A 21,664-nucleotide genomic window follows, 5' to 3' on the forward strand; every position below is an offset into this window, starting at 1 on the left:
TCAGAACTGGGACGGCCGGCCCCTCCTCCTCTGACCGACCGCCGACACTCTCTGTTCCCTCTCTGTCCCTCATCGGGACTCCAATGATCTCTAACGTCCCTCCCAGCCTCTAAACCTATTATTTAACTTCTGTTTGTATGTCATGCAACCCACGAGCTTGTGGCTCTGACTTCAAGAAGTTCACGCTCAGCACAGTAGTGGTCTTCTGCATCCAATATCTAGGATAATGGTGCAGTAAGAATCAGAACATTCCATGTGACTTCAAACCCACTCCCCACCCGCCGGAATGTGGAGGTTAGTTTAACATCAGTAGGGGTGTCTGGTGGCTTTCCTAAGACACGAGGCGCCGTATGTTTATCCTTCCCCAACTATCGATTTTCTTTTTTAAAATAATAAAATATGATGAGGTTCCCATTATACTCTAAAGCAGCCACAGCTCTCCACGGATATTTTTTTTTCAGAGTCTGTAAGGAAGTCAGTATCCTCAACTGCTAAAAACATGAAGCACAGATTTGTCAAATGGTTAAAGGGAGATATTTGAGGGTTTAATGAATAAAAATTACTGCTGGTGACAAACTGTAATAATACTAATATTTATTTAAGCCAGAATATGGGAATTATAACTCAGGCTTGATTATTTGTGCCTACATACCCAAAAAACTAGAATGTGGATAAACCCAAACCTTCTGATTTCTTGCCAAGCCTTATAGAATATCACACTACAATTCTAAATAGCCGAGGAGAATCTCAGACATCTTCCCACACTAACAGCTCCGACAGTAGCTTCTTAAATGCCACTTGATCAAATATATGTTAATTAATGGCCCAGAAATTAAATGACTTGACCCAGGTCACATGTCCAGCCGATGGCAAAGCTGAAACTGCCACCCGGGTCATGAGGCACCACCCCTCCCAGGCCACCTGGACAGGCCAGGGCACACTTCGTCACACACCGAGTGTGTCAGGGATGGCTCTGATGTGGGACACACCTGAGAGGGCTCCAGAAAGCTAGTTCTGCTCTGTCCTCACTTTCAAAGAAGCCACCTACCCTGGAATTTACCCTGACACTCAGCGCCTCCATGATGTGCTGTGACATGAACCCAAGATAATATGCCCAGAAGGGAAAATTATTCCAGTAGCAAAGGGCAGCCCGGCAACTGATTAATGAGGAGGTTTAAACCTGGCTGAGCTACACTAAAGGAGCTATCCATCCTTTTGAGGAACAATAAACAAAGGAAGCCATGAGTAACATGAAAGGAACCATATCACCACCACCGCCAGCAATCCCTGAGACAAATCTAAGGTCCAAGGCACAGTCTGATGACAGGAAACACAGCATGGGCTTCCAGTGTGTCTCCGAGGCCTGCAGAATTTTAGCCTTGGGTGACACTCTGAGTCACAGCCAAGAAACATGCTCCCCTAGAGGCATTTTTGCCTTATCTGTCCTTGTGATAGACACAGTGAGCCAGTACAAAAAAATGTTTTCCTTTCATTTGTTTTCTCATTTAGAAGGAAAACAAAATTACCATGAAAATCCCTGACATTTTATAATGTATCACAATTTTCAAAGTGCTTGCATTCAGGTCTCCTGGTACTCCTAATTATTTATTCATTCATCAGTAAATATGTGTTGAGTGATACCTAAGTAACAAACCATTCTAGGTCCTAGGGATAGAGCAATGAACAAAGCAGGGCAAAATTCCTAACCCATTTTTCAGATGAGAAGACTGGGGCTCGCAGCAGCTAGGTGCTTGGTCCAAAGGCATATTCCTAATGAGTGGCAGATGGAGAACTAAATTCAGATCTTCAAAAGCTGAGGTCAGGTTTCCCCTACAACCTCTCACCATTATATCGTTCTGTTGGGTTTTTTTAATACACATCATGCAGAAAAATCTAACACCTTTTTGTACTGTGGGCTTTGGAATTTTATCAGTGGCCAGCCAGCCCTTCTGACCTCAAACATGGCTCTGTTCTCACTGAAGGTGCAGAAACTTCCTTGGTGCCTGAGTCAGGCTTCCCCCGTGCTCTGGAGTCCCCAGCAGATTCGCTGGCACAGAGGGAAGTGGCCCAAGATCCTGCGCTGGTGAATTTGCAAAATTTCAACCAAGCTCAGAGGAACTCAGGATAACCAGCTTTCTCTCGATTGCAGGTGTCTCTCTGAATGGGTCGCTCTGCCTTTTTACCTTGAGGCGCTTTAATCACATAGTCCCAGGTACATCTGGCTGAGCGCAGAACTGATCAGTGAGGAGCCTATTTAGAGAGAAACAGAACTACTACTTTTGGAGCATGGGACAAGCTGAGGGCTGGATCCAGAGGCTCTGGAAGGTTTTGAGGTAAAAATTGCATGGTAGGGACGCCTGGGTAGCTTAGGGGTTGAGCATCTGCCTTCGGCTCTGGTCATGATCCCAAGGTCCTGAGATCAAGTCCCACATCAGGCTCCCTGCATGGAGCCTGCTTCTCCCTCTGCCTGTGTCTCTGCCTCTGTGTGTCTCTCATGAATAAATAAATAAAATCTTTAAAGAAAAATTGTAGAATAGAAGAGAGGAGAGAGATGGTTACGGCCGGATTCAGAATGAAATGGGGGGAAGGGGCTGCTATTTTGCATGGGACCCTCAGCATTGTGGACATCTGTGCCAGCTGTGCCCTGAACCGCACCAGAGCTGTATTTATAGGCTGTGGTGTCTAAGGCTCATAGAGTTATCTCCACCAACAAAGAGGTGCCACTTGTCACCACTTTTGAATTAACCAGATGAGACAGTCTCAGTTAATCCAATTAGCTTCTCAAGCTTAGTACACTGGGAGAAGAGGTGGAAACACACACACACGCGCGCATGCACGCACACACACACACATATACACACCCCCCAGGCGCCTGTATCTCCCCAGCTCTTTGCTGCTAGATAAAGAAGGTCAAAACTATTTCCCTAGAAATTCCTCTCTATTTTCTGTTCCCTAGGTGTAAATATACAGCCTAATCTGATTAGAAAAATGAGCTGATAGCCTTTTAATATTTAAAATGGAAAAATTTCCCATTTTCTCCCCCTCTTGGTTTATCTATCCTGTATGTAGAGTACTTGTGGGCTCTCTCAGATGTCAGGGCCTCTTGATGATGTGCTGGTTTGACGACCATGTCTGGAGCAAATAAGCCCTGATTCGTGGTGTCAGCCAGTTTCTGCGGTGTGACCCATGTCAAGTTGCCAGTGTGACGTCACTGAACATAGGGTTGGGAAGAGAGGCACGTAATCGGCTCTCACTGGCTCCAGCACACTGCAGGACTGTTATGTTCTCAAAGTGCTAAGGGACTTCTCTACTCTCTCCCTCTCCAGTACTTCACGTCACTGACGCTTTGGCCAGTCCTGGCTTCCACCGAGGAAGGGGCTTGCAGAGGTCAGAACCCCAGCGCTAAGGCCAGTCGGTGTCACTATGTGGATCACCGAGCACTGGCTAACTCAGAGGAATATTACTAATATCTCAATATAATTAATCGAAGGTCTTTTGCATCTCTCTGGATCTCTGAAACTCTGACACATTCAGCTCCCAAACTTGCATCACATCTGGTACATACTGAGAGGGAAAGAGAAAGAGAAAAAAAAGGCTGGAACGAGTCGAGAGAAGGATCTGCAAGAAATACAGTGAGCAAAGGGCAGAGAAGTGCTGAAGCAGACAAAACAATAGATCAGGTCTTTGGTTCTGAATGTTACTTGGGAGCGATAAAGAGCACAGTCCTGCTCCTGGATCATCATCTTTTGCCAGCCCCCTGCTCGGAAATGATTTCCTGAAAACATCTCTCTGATGCTTTTAGCGTCAGCAGAAGCCAGCTAAAGTTTCCCCGATTCACTACCTAAAAACCCAAGAGTAGGTAATTATGCTTCCTGCTGACAAAATACAAAATGTTAAACATGCCCAATTACAGAGAAACACTGAAATGTTGAATCTGTGACAGTTCTAACAATTGCAGTAAGAAAGGCAGCTCACTTAGCCCTGGAAGACACAAAAGAATGTCTTCCGGAGAGCCTTTAATCTTCCTTACAGTCTTTTCAATTAATTTAACCATGAATCATTTTCTTTTAAAAATTACTTGAAATTTTCCATATTAAATACTAGAGGGCTATTTCCCAGCCCAATCTTAGAACTGTACCGGGCCACGCACTTCAGTCTAGGAAGTGGCATTCCTTCATATTACTGTCCTGGTCTCACAGAGCCCTGCCTTCTAAGCACAGCTGGAGCAGGTGCCTGAGATATCAGAAGCAAAAGGGGTGGTACAGGCCTTCTTCAGCTCAACCCACTCCTGCAAAGGCTCCTGCTCCCTAAAAAACATGGCCAAATACATAGGCAGAGCATCCCAGGCACTCTAGTGTCAGGCTCTAAGTGCCCGCATGTACCCCTGTGAGCCAACAGAGAGTGTTCTCAAGGTGGTTGAGCCACCAGTGTTGGGGGCAAGCTAAGTCAGAGTCCATAAGGGGAAGTCCAGACAACAGGGGGGAAAGACGAGCCCCAGAGCTGATGGACCAAACAGAGGGTGGGAGTGGGGCCATCCATGAAACCAGGCATCAAGAACTGGAAGGGAAGATTAAGAGGAAGTAGCTGGGATCAAACAGGAGTGCATCCTGGGAGACTGGCTGGTATATCACACAGTAGAGGCTCACTGAGGGAGGCCGGCAGAGGTGCCACTCGAGGGCAGCCGAGCTCATCCACTGGTAGAGTAGAGGTTGGAAGAGAGATGGAAACCTAATCCACAGAGGATACTGTCTGATGGCTCTCAGCATTTGCATTGTTCCTTCTACCCAAAATGTCATTCTTGTTTTCTGTACCTAACTAAGTCTTGCTCTTCCACAATGCCTGGCACTCAAGGGATCCTTCCTCTAGGAAGCTTGCTCCTTCAGCATCACCTCCAAGCCACCTGTCACCTTGTACACACTTCATCCCTAGTACTTAACAAGCATGATAGCTGGTATATAGTAGGTGCTTTATGAGTCTTGTTGAGTCAATAAATGAATGAATGAAAAATCAAGAATAGATTATACTGAATTTAATAGTCAGATCCTGCTAGAATGATCTATTGATATTGGCAGTAGTTTAAAAACTAAGGCTGAGAAGTCCCTAAGTGGCTCAGTAGGTTAAGTGTCTGACTCTTGATTTCAGCTCATGTCATGATCTCAGGGTTGTGAGATCGAGCTCCATGTCAAGTTCCATGCTGGGAGCCTGCTTCTCCCTCTGCCTGTGTCTGTGTCTCTGCCTCTCTCTCTCTCTCTCCCTCATAAATAAATAAAATCTTAAAAAAAAAAAAATTCTCTCTCACCCTCTCCTGCCGCCCTTCCTTTTCCCCACCCTGCCCCTCTCACATGTACACTCTCTCTCTCTAAACATAAAAAAAAAAAAAGAAAGAAAGAAAAAGAAAAAGAAAAGAAAAAGTAAGGCCAAAAGTTTAAGAGAGGTACTTAGCTTTTCTCCTGAGTCATCTAAGAAATAGATGACCCTTTCTAGACACCATCACTATCTTATATTCCTGAAATAATAAGAATAAATATGTACCAATTTCCTGGTAGCAGTTAAAGATTTGATGTCCAATATTCAAACAGTGATGATGGTTTTCATCCAGTGGAACTCCTAAGAAATACCAGTGAAACTAGTGGAATAGGAAGTCTTCTAGAGTTTTCCAAGCTGAGAATCAGTCTTACTGACAGATTCCTGAGCCCAACTTAAGGATTCTGATACAACAGGCCCAAGCACCTGTATTTTTCAAAAACCCCTCCAAGTGATTCTGATAATGAACAGAATTAGAAACCACTGGATGGTTGTGCCTAAGCCACTGATGATGTGACCGGTGCTGTATGTGACTCAACATTACCAGGGAGTGAGAATGCCGTCTGCCTAGCAAATCAGAGATAGTCTTAATAAAGAGAAGTTAAACCTACTGTGTATTTTCCTGGATTATCTCATTTAATCCTCCCAACAAGCATACAAGGTAGGAGCTGGGATTATCCCCATGGTACAGTATAGACATTGAAGCTTACAGAAGTTAAGCAACTTACCAGTCCCTAAGTCAGACAGATGGAATTCAAAATCCTGGCAGATTATTCTAGAGGCTGTATTCTTAAATCCTGAGCAGTACAACCCCTCTGCTGAAATACGTGAGCAGAAAGTAACCCCCTGAAACACACTGTCTTAAGGAAGTGGCCAGCACACTTGAGGTTTGGCCTCTGCACCATGTTGTCCTCTAGCTCATAGGAACTGATTGCTTTGATAAATCTTGGGCATTCCTGCATCTGTCTCACTTTGTGTTATTTATGTTTGCATCCCTCACACATAGCACAACACCTGGCCCATGAGATCAACTCAACACTTATTTACTGAATTAAAATCATTTGATTCTATGATTGTCATAAAAATGATGTGACTAGGGGCGCCTGGGTGGCTCCGTCAGTTAAGTATCCAACTCTTTATCTAGGCTCGGGTCTTGATCTCAGGGTCATGAATTCAAGCCCTGTGTTGGGCTCCATGCTGGGCATGGAGCCTACTTAAAAAAAAAGTGATATGACTAGAGCCAAGAACTCCCCTTAGCCAAAGTTCTCTGTACTGCCTTGGCCACGTTGGGGTTGATTGAAAAATGTGACTCAGCTACAGAAGGCAAGGGAGAGGAATGTAGTATATGCTTATTGGATGAGCTTTCAAGGGAAGCATATACTCTCTGCCAGCGCGACTGTGTGTCAGACAAACCTGGAAGGATCTGGGGTCCCAGTGAAGTAGTGAATGCATGGCGAGCTTCTGTTCTGAGGCAGAACAGACACTACACTGGCTGTGGTGAGGAAAGACTCAGAGTCTATACAGACTCCACTGGCTTTGTCCCGTAAGATGTCAATCATAGTCTGCACAGTGATGCTTTCTGTAAAGAAGAAGAGAAAGAGAGAAGCTGTAACAGTGGCAGGTTTTTAGCCAAAATCCCATTCATTCCTTTTCCTTTTTAGTAATAGAACTCTTGAACAGATAGCTGAGAACATAACTGCCCAGCCACAGACGACATTTCCCCGCTTTCCTTGTGGCTACATGTGGCCACATGATAAATCTTGACCAATGGGAGATGAAATGATATGTGCAACTTCCTTGTCATGCCCATAAAAGGGACAGTTTGTCCTTCACTTTTTTCCTCCTCCTGCTGCTGCCTAGGACACGCTCATAAGTGATCCACAGATGGAAGTCCTGTGTTGAGGCAGAGTAACCCACCAGCCCTGGACTGTCCATACACATCTAAACTATAATAGGGGCAAAAAGTAAGCCTCCATTTTCTTTAAGCCATATTATTTTGGAGTCTCTTTGTTAGAGCACTGAGCAACACCTCAATGAGTGCAGTATTGCAATAGAAAGGTACTTGCATAGCAAAGTACATGCAATCTATGCACACCCCACTAAGCTAGCTCTCTCGTACACTCTTGCTGGTTAGACTCAATACGATATTTGGAGAATGGCCTTTGCAGTGGAAGAGATTCACACAAAGAAGCATTTAGAATATTCAAGTCATTATGACTACTGTCTCTGACTTCAACTAAATGTGTTAACAATTCCTTGACTGCACAGAACCCCAGGTTTACATTTTCTCCTTCTGTTTATAATTCATTAAAACACTTTTCTTTCGGTCTGTGTTCACAAAGATGGGATCAAAGCATCACATAGGGAAAAGGTGCCTTAAACTTCACTAATACAACTCACATCCCCTTTGTAAATTTCTATTTATAATGTCACACCTAAAAATATTAACAATAAAAACCTTGATTTCTTCAACTACCCAGTGTTCAAATGTTCTCATTATCTCATAAATGAGTTTACTGATTTAAATCAGGATCTAGTAGTTGGTAATGTCTCAAATTTCCTTTAATCTCTGCCTCTCATTTTATTCTTTTGCATTTTACTTGTTGGGCCATTTCTCCTACAGAATTTCACACAGTCTGAACTTTGCAGATGGTATTGCCTGGTGTTATGTAATATGTTCCTCATACTCTGTATTTCCTGTAAACTAGTAGCTAGATCCAGAAGCTTCATCAGATTTAAGTCTGATGTTTTGGTGAGACTACTTCACATAAGGGATTATATACTTTTATCAACTTAGGTTTGTTTGTTTGTTTGTTTGTTTTGAACTTTTAATGGTTTTAAGTTCCCATTGTAAAATGGATGCTTTCTTACGTCCCTATGCTGAATACATTAATTAAGCTCCACATCAAAACTCCTGAACTGTTTTTCTACATTAAGCAACAGCAAAGTTTTTCTTGAAGAACCAGATAGGATTTCAGGCTTATGGGCAACATCATCTCTGTTGTAACATACTGTGCCATTATAGCATGAAAACAGTCCTAAACGATATGTAAATAAATGTGTATGGCTGTGTTCCAATAAAATTTTATTCACAAAATACATGGCTACCAACAAACAGGTCATCATCTGCCAACCCTTGTTTTAAATGATTTTAAATCATTTTAAATGATTTTAAATGAGGTTTAACTTACAAAACACACGTATCACTGGCAAATATAAAATGTGGCCATGGTGGTTTATTTGGAAGGGTTTCCACTCAGGCACACAAGTACCAAGCTATCCAGTCAACACATTCACCTAAATTTGTATTTTGATCAAGTCAATAACTGGGCAGAAGATAGAAGGTTTGGGAAGAAAATTCAGGTCAACAGTTCAACTCAATAAATATTCATGGAGCAAAAGTCTATAATGGGCACCAAAAAGGGAACTCAGGATGAGTAAAGGACAGTGCCTTGCCCTCAAGGCCTAGCAGCCTAATAAGAGAGGAAAACATAGGAAGACAGTAAGTCAAATATACAAATGCTGAGATAGAAGGAAGCTTCAATAAGAATCATAAAGACAGGTACAATAACACTGATGTTTAAAGGAGAAACCACTCCAGAAGAAGAACCTCCCATGGGTGAGGAAGCATCCTACAATAAGAAATACACATTGATATCCTTCCTGCACCTCAGGGGCATCAACACAAATTGGTCTGTATGTACAAGGTCTACTCTCATTTCCTCCTCTGCTGATCCTAAGATCAGACAAGTCCTCTGAAATAGTTACAAGACCACAGGTATGAGAGGGAGAATCATAAGGGGTGTACTAACTCACCTTCTTTCTTTTCTAAGCTGTCTTTGCCTGCACAGCAGTCTAGATGGTCATCAGCCAGAGAGAAAACTTGGGAAAAATTGAACTCGTCCTCTCCTGTCCACCAGCCTTGACTCTGAGCATAACTCCTGAGTTCAGGGTGCTCTGCATCGATCTTCGTGGTGAGTGAAAGCTGATTGCAAATGCACTTCACTCCTTCTGTAGAGAGTACAAAGCCCCGTTAGTTGGAAATACATAGTTGAGTATATCAGTATGAGTGTGTGTGTGTGTACATGTGTACCCAGATATAGGAGTGTGGGAAATCTGCGGGAATTTTTTTTCTCATAAAAACGTAAGTGTGGCTAAATAAATCTAGAATCAGAAACACATGCACTCTGAGTACACTCCAGCTTGGTGGATAAGAGGCCAGAAATTCTCCCATCAGCTGGCAGGCTTGCTCTAGCTCTTCCAAAGACTCAGCTGTAAATACCCTGAGGATGACTTGGCTTTCAAGCTTCAAGATACTGTCTAGAACACTAAGAAGTTAGGAGTTGTAGTTCAAAAAAGCCATCCATATTTGCTGCTGCCAGGAAGCATGTTGATCTAAATTCTTGGAGAATGAAGTAGAGAGAGAGCTCAAACCACAAGCTGCAATAAAGTCATTACTGCCTAAAAACCAGTCCCTTAGAGACAAGGTCAGTATTAGACTGAGTTCTTCTAGTATGTTCTGCCTCACTGAATTATTCTTCCAAGATAAGGAAGATTCCTAGCTGATAGGCATTGGCCCTCTGCCATTCATCATTTCAGAGGATAATACAAGAATAAAACTACTTTAAAAATTAAAAATAAAAAATAGCTTTGGCCTAAATAAGTGATTTTGGCATTCTTCATACTAAACTACCAAAAATCTCTTGTGAGCAACTCCACAGATAGTATTTTCCTCAAGGGCTGATTTATAATAAGACATTTGCTTTCAGGAATGTTAGCACTTGGGGGCCAAATTTACTATCCTATTACTATCACACTGCTGCTGGAAGCAGAGGACATGAAATCAATGAGTCCAAGGAATGGCTAGGGTTTTATTTCAATATTTAGTGAAAGACTGCGTGCATTTTGACGAGATGGGTTTTTTAAAGCTATATCTTGAAGAGACACTAAGCTTTTGAAAAGCAGGTATAGGTCAAAAAAGTTTTTTAAGTTCTACTGAAAAGCAATATATGACTGCTCTTCTGTACAGACCACTACTCCTCTTGAAACCATTTGATAGTAAAGCTTCATCTTAGGAGAATTTTTTTGGTAAAGGAGTTTTATGGTCTTGCACTGCAGGAGGCTTGGTGATATGGCTGGCCACACCGGCTACACCCGTTCTGTAAATACCACAAGAATAGGGCAGCAGGCACAAGTGAGTATATGCTGGGCACATGGGGGTGGAGAAAGTCTCTGAGATTGAGGCAAGGGCACCACCAGCCCATTCAGCACCCTTGTGAGAATAAGAAGACACCCTCCTCCGGGCAAGCCCCGGAAGCCAGCCTTGAATAGGACACAACATGCCTGTCGTCCACAGCAACTCTGATCACCACACTGACTCAGGCCACAAGAAACAACGGGCTTGATGCTCAACTATTACAGTAGATCTTCTGCTTCTAACTCAAGTCCGATTTGGTTCCAATCACCCCTAAGGCAATGATGCAAAAACAGGTTTCATCCCTCTCATCAATTCTGAGGAACCAGAAAAGACTTCCTTGCAAATTCAGTTGAGAAAAATATGTAGGCCAAGTACAGGTCCAACAGGAGAAGAGCGCTGTGATCTCCTAGCTGTGTCTGCCATGAGCGCACGAGGGGGAAATGGCAGCGCACAGTCCAAGTGTGTGTCATTCAGTCCTAAGGAATGTCAGTGGGGCTCCACTGCCCAATCCCCTCCTAGAACTCCTTAGTTCTCTCAGAAGCCCTTTAGCCCATTCTGGGACCCCATCCAGTCCCTAATATGAGGGTGCTAATTGATGAGACAGGACAACCACACCTCCTTTTAACATCTCCTCCCTCAGAACTGTCTAAGAACAAATGTGGCAGGGAGCACAGAGCAATAGGTGAATGGGCACTGCATCCTCCCGGGTGGATTCCCTAGTCTCTGCTCTTCTAGAAACCCTGTCTCACAGAGAAATGAGCCTGTTGGCCCAGAGGCAGTCAGTGGTCCTCATACAGATCCCAATTCCTCTTTCAGAGGAATATTCCAAGCACAAAGAGCTATAGGGCTGGGGGTAACGAGGGGCAGTTCCCTGTAGTAATGGCTCATTGACTCAATGGAATGGGAAAGTCACCATTCCTTTGGCCTGGTCAGAGTAACTTTGGGTCACAAACTGGTGGTAGTCAAAATTGGGTCCTGCTCAGAAAGCAAACAGAAAATAAACGTCAGGAGTGTGTTTCCCAAGTGCTGACATCCCCGCATCCCACGTTCCAGAAGCAGAGCCTAGAAGAGAAGGTTCAGCACAGAGAGGGTCCACATCAGCAGTGGGCAGGCAGCTACACATCCGGGCAGCATCCCCCTCGGCCGCCCCATCCACACGGGCTCACCTGTGATCTGCTCGGCAGCCCAGTACTTCCCCACGGTCTCCAGCACCCAGGCCTCCTCACGATCCACAATCAGATATGCGCTTTGGAAGCTGTGGCAGGAGTCTGCATCTTCATAGTAATTTCCACCTTGTCCATGTTCCTCCAACAAGGCGACGATGACATCTAAGGCTTCTTTAGCTGTTGTCCCTCTTTCTAAACCAAGCCTGGAGTAAGAAAACCAGAAGTGTACCTCAGTTATTTCCTACCATGTGGTTTTTACCACAATAACCAAAGACTAGGAGGAAGGGGAGTGATGAAGCGGGCTGACATGTGTAAACACGTCCATCTGTGGACAGATACAGAGATTCACAGCACACTTGAACAGCACAGCACACTTGAACTCAAAGTGCATCTCTTCCACATTCAGTTCAAAATCATGGGGGGTGTTTTGTGTCTTTAGGCACCTCCCCTCCCACACAGACAGAAGAGTCAGGAACCCAGGGCTTCTCCCCCATGAAGGGCACCTCAGCCATCTCTCTGTTTCACTTTTCTTTTCTCTTTCTTTATTTCTTTTAAAGGTTTTATTTATTTGAGAAAGAGAGAAAGCACGATCAGGGGAGAGGGGCAGAGAGAGAGAGGGAGACTCCCCACTGAGCAGAGAGCTCGACATGGGGCTTAATCCCATGACCCCATGATCATGACCTGAGCCAAAGGCAGATGTTTAACTGATTGAGCCATCCAGGCACCTCTCTGTGTTTCTTTTCTAACCCTGGCTCCCATGGAGCTGCCTAGCTCAGCTCTAGCCTTATCAAGACTCCCTTTCTTTTTATTTTTTTTAAAAAGATTTTATTTACTTATGAGAGAGAGAGAGAGAGAGAGGCAGAGACACAGGCAGAGGGAGAAGCAGGCTCCATGCAGGGAGCCTGACATGAGACTCCATCCCGGGTCCCCAGGGTCATGCCCTGGGCTGAAGGCGGCGCTAAACCGCTGAGCCACCCGGGCTGCTCCAAGACTCCCTTTCTGTGGCTTATTCTCCCTCCTGTCTCTGAGCAAAAGGAAATCTCTGCCCAGTGCACCCTGATCTCTGCTATTCTACGCCACATACTTTGGTTGGTAGTGAAAGTGTCCCATAGCCAGCCACTGTCCTCAGTGCATATGATTCACTCAGAGATGGCATTAGGAACCGGAGCCTGGTTGGGACACGATCAATGCTTTTCAACATATCTCTCCTCCTACCTAGTATCAGCCTCCTTCTACTGGTGTGGCTTACAGCTTCACTTATCAAAAACTACACAATTCCTCAGAAATGAAACAGCAATCTCCTCCCAGCCCTTCCAATTAATTGGCCCCCTAAAGAGGGCACAGATACTGCCCTCTGCGTGACCCTGGGGAAGTCACATAATATATTTGAATTCAAATTTATGTTACCTATCAAGTAAGGACCTATGTCATCAGGTGGCTTTGAGGACAGGTTTATGAGATAATGAATGTAAAACCACAAGCACAACTGCCCAGGACCAAGTAGGTGATGAGTACATTTAAGAGGCAACACACTATGGCAGAAAAACAGTGACTCAGAGAGAGAGGGGCCTGGCTTCTGGTTCAGGCTGTGCCACCCACCGGCAGCATGACCTTAAGTAACATAACCTTTCTGAAAGTTGATTTTCTCATTTGTAAAGACAAACTGGTACTACATCCCTCTCAGGCTGATCTGAAAGAGGATGGCACCTGATACGTACTCAGTAAATGTCCATTTGTTCATTTCTCCCTTCCCATTATAATTCTGGTGCCAGCAGCACAGAACCTCAGAGCAGAGGCAACAGTGCCTGCTAAGGTGGTAGCGTACACCAGTTCTTGGTGAATTTCCAGCATGAGACCAATTATAACTAAAATTCACCCAGCCTGATTCTTTCCAAAGGGCCTTTAGCTGTGCTGCCAGGGAGGGAGAAGCAATAATTCCACAGAGATATTCTTGTAACAGGCTTATTTTCATGGTCAGATAATTATATATCAATTCATTGGCCATTTCTCAGTGTTGGTCTATTTAGGAAGACTTGAGGACAAGGCACTGATTTGAAAGCTGAACCCTATGACCTTAGGAGAGTGATAAAAAAATAAACTCATTAGAAGGTTGGATTAAGTAGACTATTCTGTTGGTCAGTGTCATCTTCTCCGAAGAGGAACAGCAGAAGCAAGCATTCATCTGATCTTGAAGGTCCAGAGCAAATAAGTGTGCTGTGAGCACTTCTATAGGTCTGCCCAAGCTGTGCCCCAGGAGGGCCCTGAGAGCCTCTGGTCACATTGTCTCGTGCATGCATTCCAAGCAGAAGCCTGTCCCAGGGCTTCGGTAGGGCTCCAATTTGCCCATGCAAACCTGTGCTAGGAGCACATGAATACCCAAGCAGGGGCACCCTGCCTTTGGAAGCTGTGACTTCTCTTTTGCAGTTTCCAGCTCACTCTCCTGCTCTTCTGCCTACTGTGTTCCACACAGACTTCCGAGACATGCACTTGCCCTCCCACGCTGACTTTTGTGTCCTCTTTGCACAGTATCTGCAGCGGGACCTCGACACTCATCCACAAACACAACTTTCTCTCTCCTGCCCCCTGTGCCAGGACCATGGAAAACAATACTCCTTTGTCCACCTGTTTATTCCCAACTAGCCTCTGTGCCTCGGGACGAGGGCAGGACAGCCTGCTCCATGGTACCAGGACTGCAAACGACAGCAGGGTTACACACTCTCCGGCTGGGACCCAGGGGACAGATGCTATAGAGCTACAGCAGTCTAGGGCCACAAGTCACCTGATATCAGGATGCCTGTTCCAAAGCCTTTCACAGGGGTCTTGCCTCCTAGATGGGCAGATTCATGTGATTCAGGACGAGAACAGCATCTTCCTGGCCCCCACGCCTATTTTCATACTGGCTGCTTCACCTCATTATGGGGATGACTGGGGCAGGCAGAGGAATGAAATTTACTGGACCAAGGTTAGAGTCCTACTCTGATATCTACCTTAGGTACAATTCAGATCCTTCAAAAGTGTGTGCTTAGTCCAAGTTTTTCTGGGCCTTGGATGCTCCCAAATTCAAATCTTGTTCTACGGTAAATCCTTAGAAGAATCCCTATTTTCAGCCTGTCACTCTCACACTGGAATGTCAAGCTCACTGTGTCCATTCCTGAAAGGGTAACAGAGCTATCCATCAGTTGGTGGAAGCCTCAGATCACAGAGATCTCTGTGCAAATGTGTACTTTCTCCTAACACAGCCTACAAAGTGTCAAAACCTCTACTCCTTTGTATAGGATGTTGGTTTTGGGAGGTACTTTAGAGGTCATCCAATCTAAGGCCTCCCCTCGAACAAATGCAGACTATGGCCCAGAGAGGTAATATAACTTGGTGTATTCACACTGAAAACCTAGGCCCCTGGTCTCCAGCCCAATATTCTCTCAACTAGGTCACGATTCTATTGCATTTCACTATTTCAGAAAAAGAAAGTTGTTTCAGAATGTCGTTTCATTCCAGCCCATCCTCTCCTTTGGTCATTCAGTCCAAACTCAGTCACTGATGAACCACCAAAGGCCAGGTACACAACTCCTGGTGCTCATGACACAACAGAAAGCGAGCAAAGATCCCCATCCTGCTGAGCCCACACTTCCACTTCCCCCTGTTACATAGTGGCTAGCAGAGCAGGAAAGGGAAAAAGATGCCTGAGATAAAGAGGGGACAAGAGGGATATTTTTCTTCTTTTTCCCCTTATATCTTATGTATTTGATATGTATCCTTTCTTCTTTCATATATTTTAAATGTATTTCAAACCATAAACTTCACCCACTTAAAACATACAGTTCAGTGATTTTTGGTATATTCACAAAGTTGCGCAACTATCACCAGAATCTAAAGTTGGTACATTTTTAACAGCCCACAAAGAAGCCCCATATCCCTTAGGAATCACTCCCCATTTTCCCATCCCAACCCCAAGCGACCATTAATCTACTTTCTACTACTATGAATTTGCCTATTCTGGATATCTCATGTGAATGCAATCATATGTATGTGACCTTCTGCATCTTGGTTTCTTTCACTTGATATGTTTTCAAAATTCATCATGTTCAAGCATGTATAAGCATTCGGTTATTTTTTACTGCTTAATAATATTCCATTGTAATCTTCTATCACCTTAAACTTCTTATCAAAAGGCACACCTCAGGACGCCTGGGTAGCTCAGTGGTTGAGCTTCTGCCTTTGGCTCGGGGCGTGATCCCAGAGTCCTGGGATCGAGTCCCACATTGGGCTCCCTGCATTGGGCCTGCTTCTCTCTCTACCTGTGTCTCTGCCTCTCTCTCTGTGTGTCTCTCATGAATAAATAAATTTTTTAATTTAAAAAATTTTCTTTAAAAAAAAAAAAAGACCCACATCTTCTTTGGGAGGCTTGTGTTACCATATATGAGGTTTGGAGGAAAATAAATCCTGCCCCCATTCCCCATCTGTTCTAAGCAGTTGTTTCAAAGAATCACTAGTACCTGACCAGATCCATCCCCAGTAAGGCTTCCGTCTCAGCGGCTGGTTCTCTGGCATTGATGGCTTCATTGGCTATGCACACTCCATGCTCGTTGGCTCCCATTTCTGCCCCCCAAAGCCAGGCAGGTCTGCTTATCACAATGGCATGGGTCCTAGGGACTTGGTCGATTGAAATGTAAGTGCACTGAAAAATGAAGACAGAAAAGAAAGGACCATCATCTGCCAGGATCCACTTAGTTTCCACCCTGGTACTTATACCAAACCACCACATCAGTTACAAACAAAGCCAAAAATAAATAAATAAATAAATAAATAAATAAGGCTCAGGAACACCAGACTTAAACGACACCCCCCCAAATAAATAAATAAATAAATAAATAAATAATAAAAAAATAAACGACACCCCAAGTCTCAATGCAGCTCAGATGTCTCTATGGCGGGTTTAAGTTTTGCCTATCAGGTGTCTCTGGTTCAAGTGCAATTTATCCACAGTGTTCACGTATATACTAGTCATCTTCTTGAACCAGGTATTCAGTCAATCTCTGCCCTGAACATTCCGTCTGGTCATTTCAGTAGCTATTTATCCTCATGTGCAAAAATCCTAACTATTTATCCTCATGTGCAAAAATCCTTCTCGATCAGTGGTTAAAAGTTAAAGAGCCCTACTATAGGAGAAACTTTACCTGGAGACTTAATATAGAAAGCAGATTCAAGGGAAAATTTTTTCTGAAGAATAGGGGTTCTTATGCCTCGGGCAATGATCCCTAGGGTTCCCTGGAACCAGTTTGACAACCTCTACGATTACTCTAGTGTTAGAAAAATGATAATATTTTACATTCAACTAATGCATTAAATGCTCTCGTATACACTGTGCTTCCCCATCTGTCTCATTTGATTGACACATGCTAAGCCTGCGCAGTGAACACCTAAGGAGACAGTCCCAGAAGGGCATGTTTCTATCTGTTGTCAGGATGCAAGACATACTGCTTGGTGGTGTATATCTTACCTTCTCCAGGCTGCTGTATCTTTACCTGGAGAATGAGTGAGCTCATCCAGATCAAAGGATTTTTAGCCTCAGAACCCTGCCTTCACACAAACTCTTACAAAGAAGCGTGAAGACAGTAAAAGGGGTCAACGTGTGTTGAGGCCAATGGAAGATGGGTCGTGGGAGCAGCTCACTCAGAGCCAGACCTGCTGGCTCTTCCCTCTGACTCCCCCACCCCCCCCACACACTGGGCCCATGCGAGAGCTCCCTTGGAGAAATCAGAAAACCACCAAATGAAGTTATCCATAAGGAGCCTCCTGCTTCTGGCCTCCTCTCAGTCTATGACATCTCCTGTGTGGTGGCTGCAGCACAGAATTCAGAGCTCTAAACTATACAGAGCTCCCTGGCTCTCAAGGGAGAATTTTATCAGCTGCAGCAACCATTTACATTTTAAATGGAGCACTGAAAGCATGGGCTCGACTGTGGCCTTGGATCTTTTTCTGATTCCAGACCCAGTTTTATCGACTGAGTGCAGCTCAGAAAGTTATTCTGCATTGATTTTCCCATAATCTCTAAACCTCATGTGAGAGCTGAAATGCATGTAGCTTGCACTGCTCATTGATAAGGTGACACGTATCTCCTTATAATCCATATGAGGTGCAGCTCTGCACTGGGATAATGTGATTTCACTTGATAAATAGTGGTAAACTGAAAGCTAATTAAATCCAGAGGTTGTCAGGAGACTCTTGAGTTTTTCATGGCAAACTGATAATAAAATATACTCTTGAAATCATTTCCCCTATTCAGTTCCCAAAAGTTCTTTACTTTGAAAAATGATTCTGTTAGAGCCAAAACCTTAGCCAAAGCAGTAAACAAACTATAGTCCTCTGTGCTCTTCTACTTTGTAATTGAAATTTACATCTTATAATTGTGTTTTTTTTTCATGTAAAAAGGAGTTCAAGCATTTAACTAACATTTTTCAAAACACCCGTGCACACTGAGCTCTGCTGAGAAATTTGTCTTGAAAAGATGAGTAAATGTGGAAGGAATTTAAGATTCTTTTTTTTTTTTTTTTAAGATTTTATTTATTTAGGGACGCCTGGGTGGCTCAGGGGTAGAGCGTCTGACTTCAGCGCCAGGGCATGATCCTGGAGTCCCGGGATCAAGTCCTGAGTCAGGCTCCCTGCAGGGAGCCTGCTTCTCCCTCTGCCTGTGTCTCTGCCTCTCTTTTTCTGTGTCTCTCATGAATAAATAGATAAAGTCTTTCTTTATCTATTATTTGAGAGAGAGACAGAGCACAGGCGGGGGAAGGGCAGAGGGAGAAGGAGAACCAGACCCCCTGCTGAGCAGGGAGCCCAACACAGGGCTCAATCCCAGGAGCCCAGGATCATGAGCTGAGCCAAAGGCAGATGCTTAACCAATGGAGTCACTCAGGTGCCCCTTAAGATTCTTAAGTATAGATTTATCACAAAGGTTGTTTTAAGGAAAAAAGTAAAATTAAGAACGGGTTCATTTGGGGTGCCTGGGTGGTAAGAAACAAAGATCAGAGGGACATAATACAGGTTCAAAAAGAAGAGGGAAACCAGCCAAGTGGGCAGAGGCTTTATATCAAGTGGGTGACATTTGAGTCGATCTTGAAAAATGGGCCAGACATCGAGGTATTCCAGAAAGGGGTAAGAGCCAGAGAAGAGAGGAAAGATGGGGATGTCAGAAGTGTGTTCATGGTCCAGGGACATCCTCCCCTGTGCCGCTCAGGGAAGCTATAGCGATGGCACTGAATAACAGGGCTGCAAGAGCTCAGTAAGTACTGACTGATAAAAATGTTGAAAACTGAATCCAAAAGACCATATGGTCTTCGTGGGAGTTCAAAATATTTGCAGCCAAATTGACACTTTTGGCCAAACTCAGAATGAGGAGGAAGAAAAGAGATGCCCAAGTAGCCAGATGGGCCAAATCAGCCCCTCCTAAGCACGAGGCTGAAAGCCAGTGCACCAGATCCCCCTCATACGCTACAGAGCCAGGAGGGTGGGGAGATGGGGAGATGGGGGTTGGGGTGCACCCAAGCCCTAGTGAGCCTGTAACACACACCCCTTAGGGCATCTCTGTCATGGCCTGCAGTGCCTGGGCCTAACAAGGATCCTTCTGTTGCTGTAACTCACACACACTCCATGTGTTTGAAATATGACTAATCGCACGCAGGTCAAAGAGAATGGTCACGCTAGTCTCATACAGGTGGGTTATCTAAAACCCTAGTCTGGGCGCAAACCTCATAAAAAAAGAGAACGTTTACACAAGATGTAATTAGCTACACTTTGTAAAGTCAGCCATCTAGAACATGAATTCTGCAGGCAGTCATTTCTTTTTTTTTTTTTTAATTTTTTATTTATTTATGATAGTCACACAGAGAGAGAGAGAGGCAGAGACACAGGCAGAGGGAGAAGCAGGCTCCATGCACCAGGAGCCCGATGTGGGATTCGATCCTGGGTCTCCAGGATCGCGCCCTGGGCCAAAGGCAGGCGCTAAACCGCTGTGCCACCCAGGGTTCCCAGTCATTTCTTTTTTAAATAAAATTCACCGACCTCCACAATTGCCACATCTTTAATGAGGCAGATACAGTAAGTGGGATTCGAGGCAGCAGAGAAGCTCTCACCAGGAATAATAATAATAAAAAAAATCCAAACAGCACCTGAAATCTTCTTTCAGCATGACAAAAACAATATAGTTCCTCAAGTCAAAATTCCTAGCCAGATTCCTAGTCGAAAACAGAATTATGTTCGCCACTCCAAAGATCAATCTTGCCAGGGATGGTTCTGGCCTCAGCTCTGGTGCTGAAGCTGTTTAAGAGGTCTGCAGAGAGAGATGAGCGAATTGTCTTGCTGCCCCACGGCCGCTCCCAATCAGCCTTTAATAAAACAAATCTGTCAGCGAGCGCGACTTCTGGGTGCCAAGGCCACATGGCAACGTTAAGAATGTCCAGAGTGGGGCGCGTGGTGAGGCATGCTTCCAAGTGCCAGCACTGCTAATAACCACCGAGGTTTTCAAGGTCCTGCCTGCACTGAGCCTGTCACTCTCCCAGGTGGCTCCAGGGGACACGTGCCAGGCTGGAGGATAGAAAAGACGAGCCTTGACAAAGCCCCGGAGACAGAGACAAAAGACAATTCTACTGCAGAGCAAGCCCTTTATTATTTTGTGTGATTGTGTCAAAAAAATGAAAAAGCAAAATCAGCTTCACGCTGGCGCCTACCCTTTGCACATTCCAGCGCACTCTGTCTGGCTCTCGCCCAGTGAAAGGGGACTAGAGACGCTCACACAATAGACGTTTCAATTAATGAAATGCAACCATTGTGCTTTCCTACTGTACTCAGATGGTGAACACAACCCTGGCACCACCAGTGAAAACCACTCTGAAATGAGTTGATGAGTCAGCCAGACTTCCTAGGGTGGGAATAAAAAAAAAAAAAAAAAGCAGGGAAAATGGGATGCTTTGGAGGAATATTTTTAGTCTTAGAAAATTTGCAACTCTAAAGCTGCGTGGCTAATTATCACTGAGGTTTTGGGGGGGGGGGGTTGTTTTTTTCTTTTTTATCCCAGTGTCTTGCCTGCTAGTTGAGTGGTTTTTGAAAATGTGCCCTTAGAGTTCATCTGACTCTAAATAAAGACAAAAGAAAATGTCAGCCACATTTTAGAAGAGCTGCTACTTATGTCCCTGAAGCCATAAGCTCTTTGAAAATGGGCGGTGGTGCCAAGGCCTGGGGTCAGAAACAGGCTTAAGAAAGGGGACAGGGTGGAAGGCCCCAGCTAAGCCATGCTCCCACGAGGCAAGGGAGACTTTCTGGCTCCACACCAGGCTGGAAGCTCTTGCTGCTCCCGGGCCGTGAGAGGGCCAACTGCAAGACAGGTGCACAGTCTGCCCAGCAGCCGTGGAGCTTTGCTCAGCTCTGATTCCAGACTAGCTTGTGCTTTCCTACTGTAAGGGACAATCTTCTGAATTAAAATTCAGACCCTCTCGGGCAGCCCTGGTGGCTCAGCGGTTTAGCACCACCTTCGGTCCTAGAGACCCGGGATCGAGTCCCACATCGGGCTCCCTGCATGGAGCCTGCTTCTCTCTCTGCCTGGGTCTCTGCCTCTCTCTGTGTGTGTTTCTCATAAATAAATAAAATCTTAAAAAAAAAAAATTCAGACCCTCTCCCAGGCAAAACACACATACACGCCCAAACCACAAATACAGCTGCCATCTGGACAGTGTTACTAACAATGTTACCAGCTCTCATTAATGGGTAATTTTCGATTCTTCTTACAAGTATTTTTATCCAAGAAGAAAAAGGAAGTGGTCTACCAAAAGCCTGCCCCAAACTCTGTAAGTTGTATAACCTCACTGGGGTTATTAAAATCATGGGACCTTCATGCAGAAGGAAATATAAATAAATACTCACTTTCACTAAAAAGGGAAATAATGAAAACTTTAAACTTTAAAGGAAGGGGGGCAGTGGAGGGGAGGTTTATTATATAATAATAAGAGGC

The 21,664-nt window shown here is 44.5% G+C and overlaps 1 protein-coding gene across 1 annotated transcript in view; it reads right to left on the reverse strand.

Moving 5' to 3' along the window:
• The window catches only part of SCRN1 (secernin 1), a 62,584-nt gene that overhangs the window by 8,594 nt on the left and 32,326 nt on the right, over positions 1-21,664 (reverse strand). Inside the window, exons 3-6 of the mRNA XM_038557218.1 lie at positions 16,161-16,342; positions 11,668-11,870; positions 9,121-9,315; positions 6,718-6,883 (exon numbers count right to left, since the gene is read on the reverse strand). Of these exons, the coding sequence (XP_038413146.1) occupies positions 6,718-6,883; positions 9,121-9,315; positions 11,668-11,870; positions 16,161-16,342 (746 nt within the window). The remainder of the gene's footprint in view (positions 1-6,717; positions 6,884-9,120; positions 9,316-11,667; positions 11,871-16,160; positions 16,343-21,664) is intronic.

The sequence above is a fragment of the Canis lupus genome, chromosome 14, assembly GCF_011100685.1.
Source record: "Canis lupus familiaris isolate Mischka breed German Shepherd chromosome 14, alternate assembly UU_Cfam_GSD_1.0, whole genome shotgun sequence".
Lineage (NCBI taxonomy): Eukaryota > Metazoa > Chordata > Mammalia > Carnivora > Canidae > Canis > Canis lupus.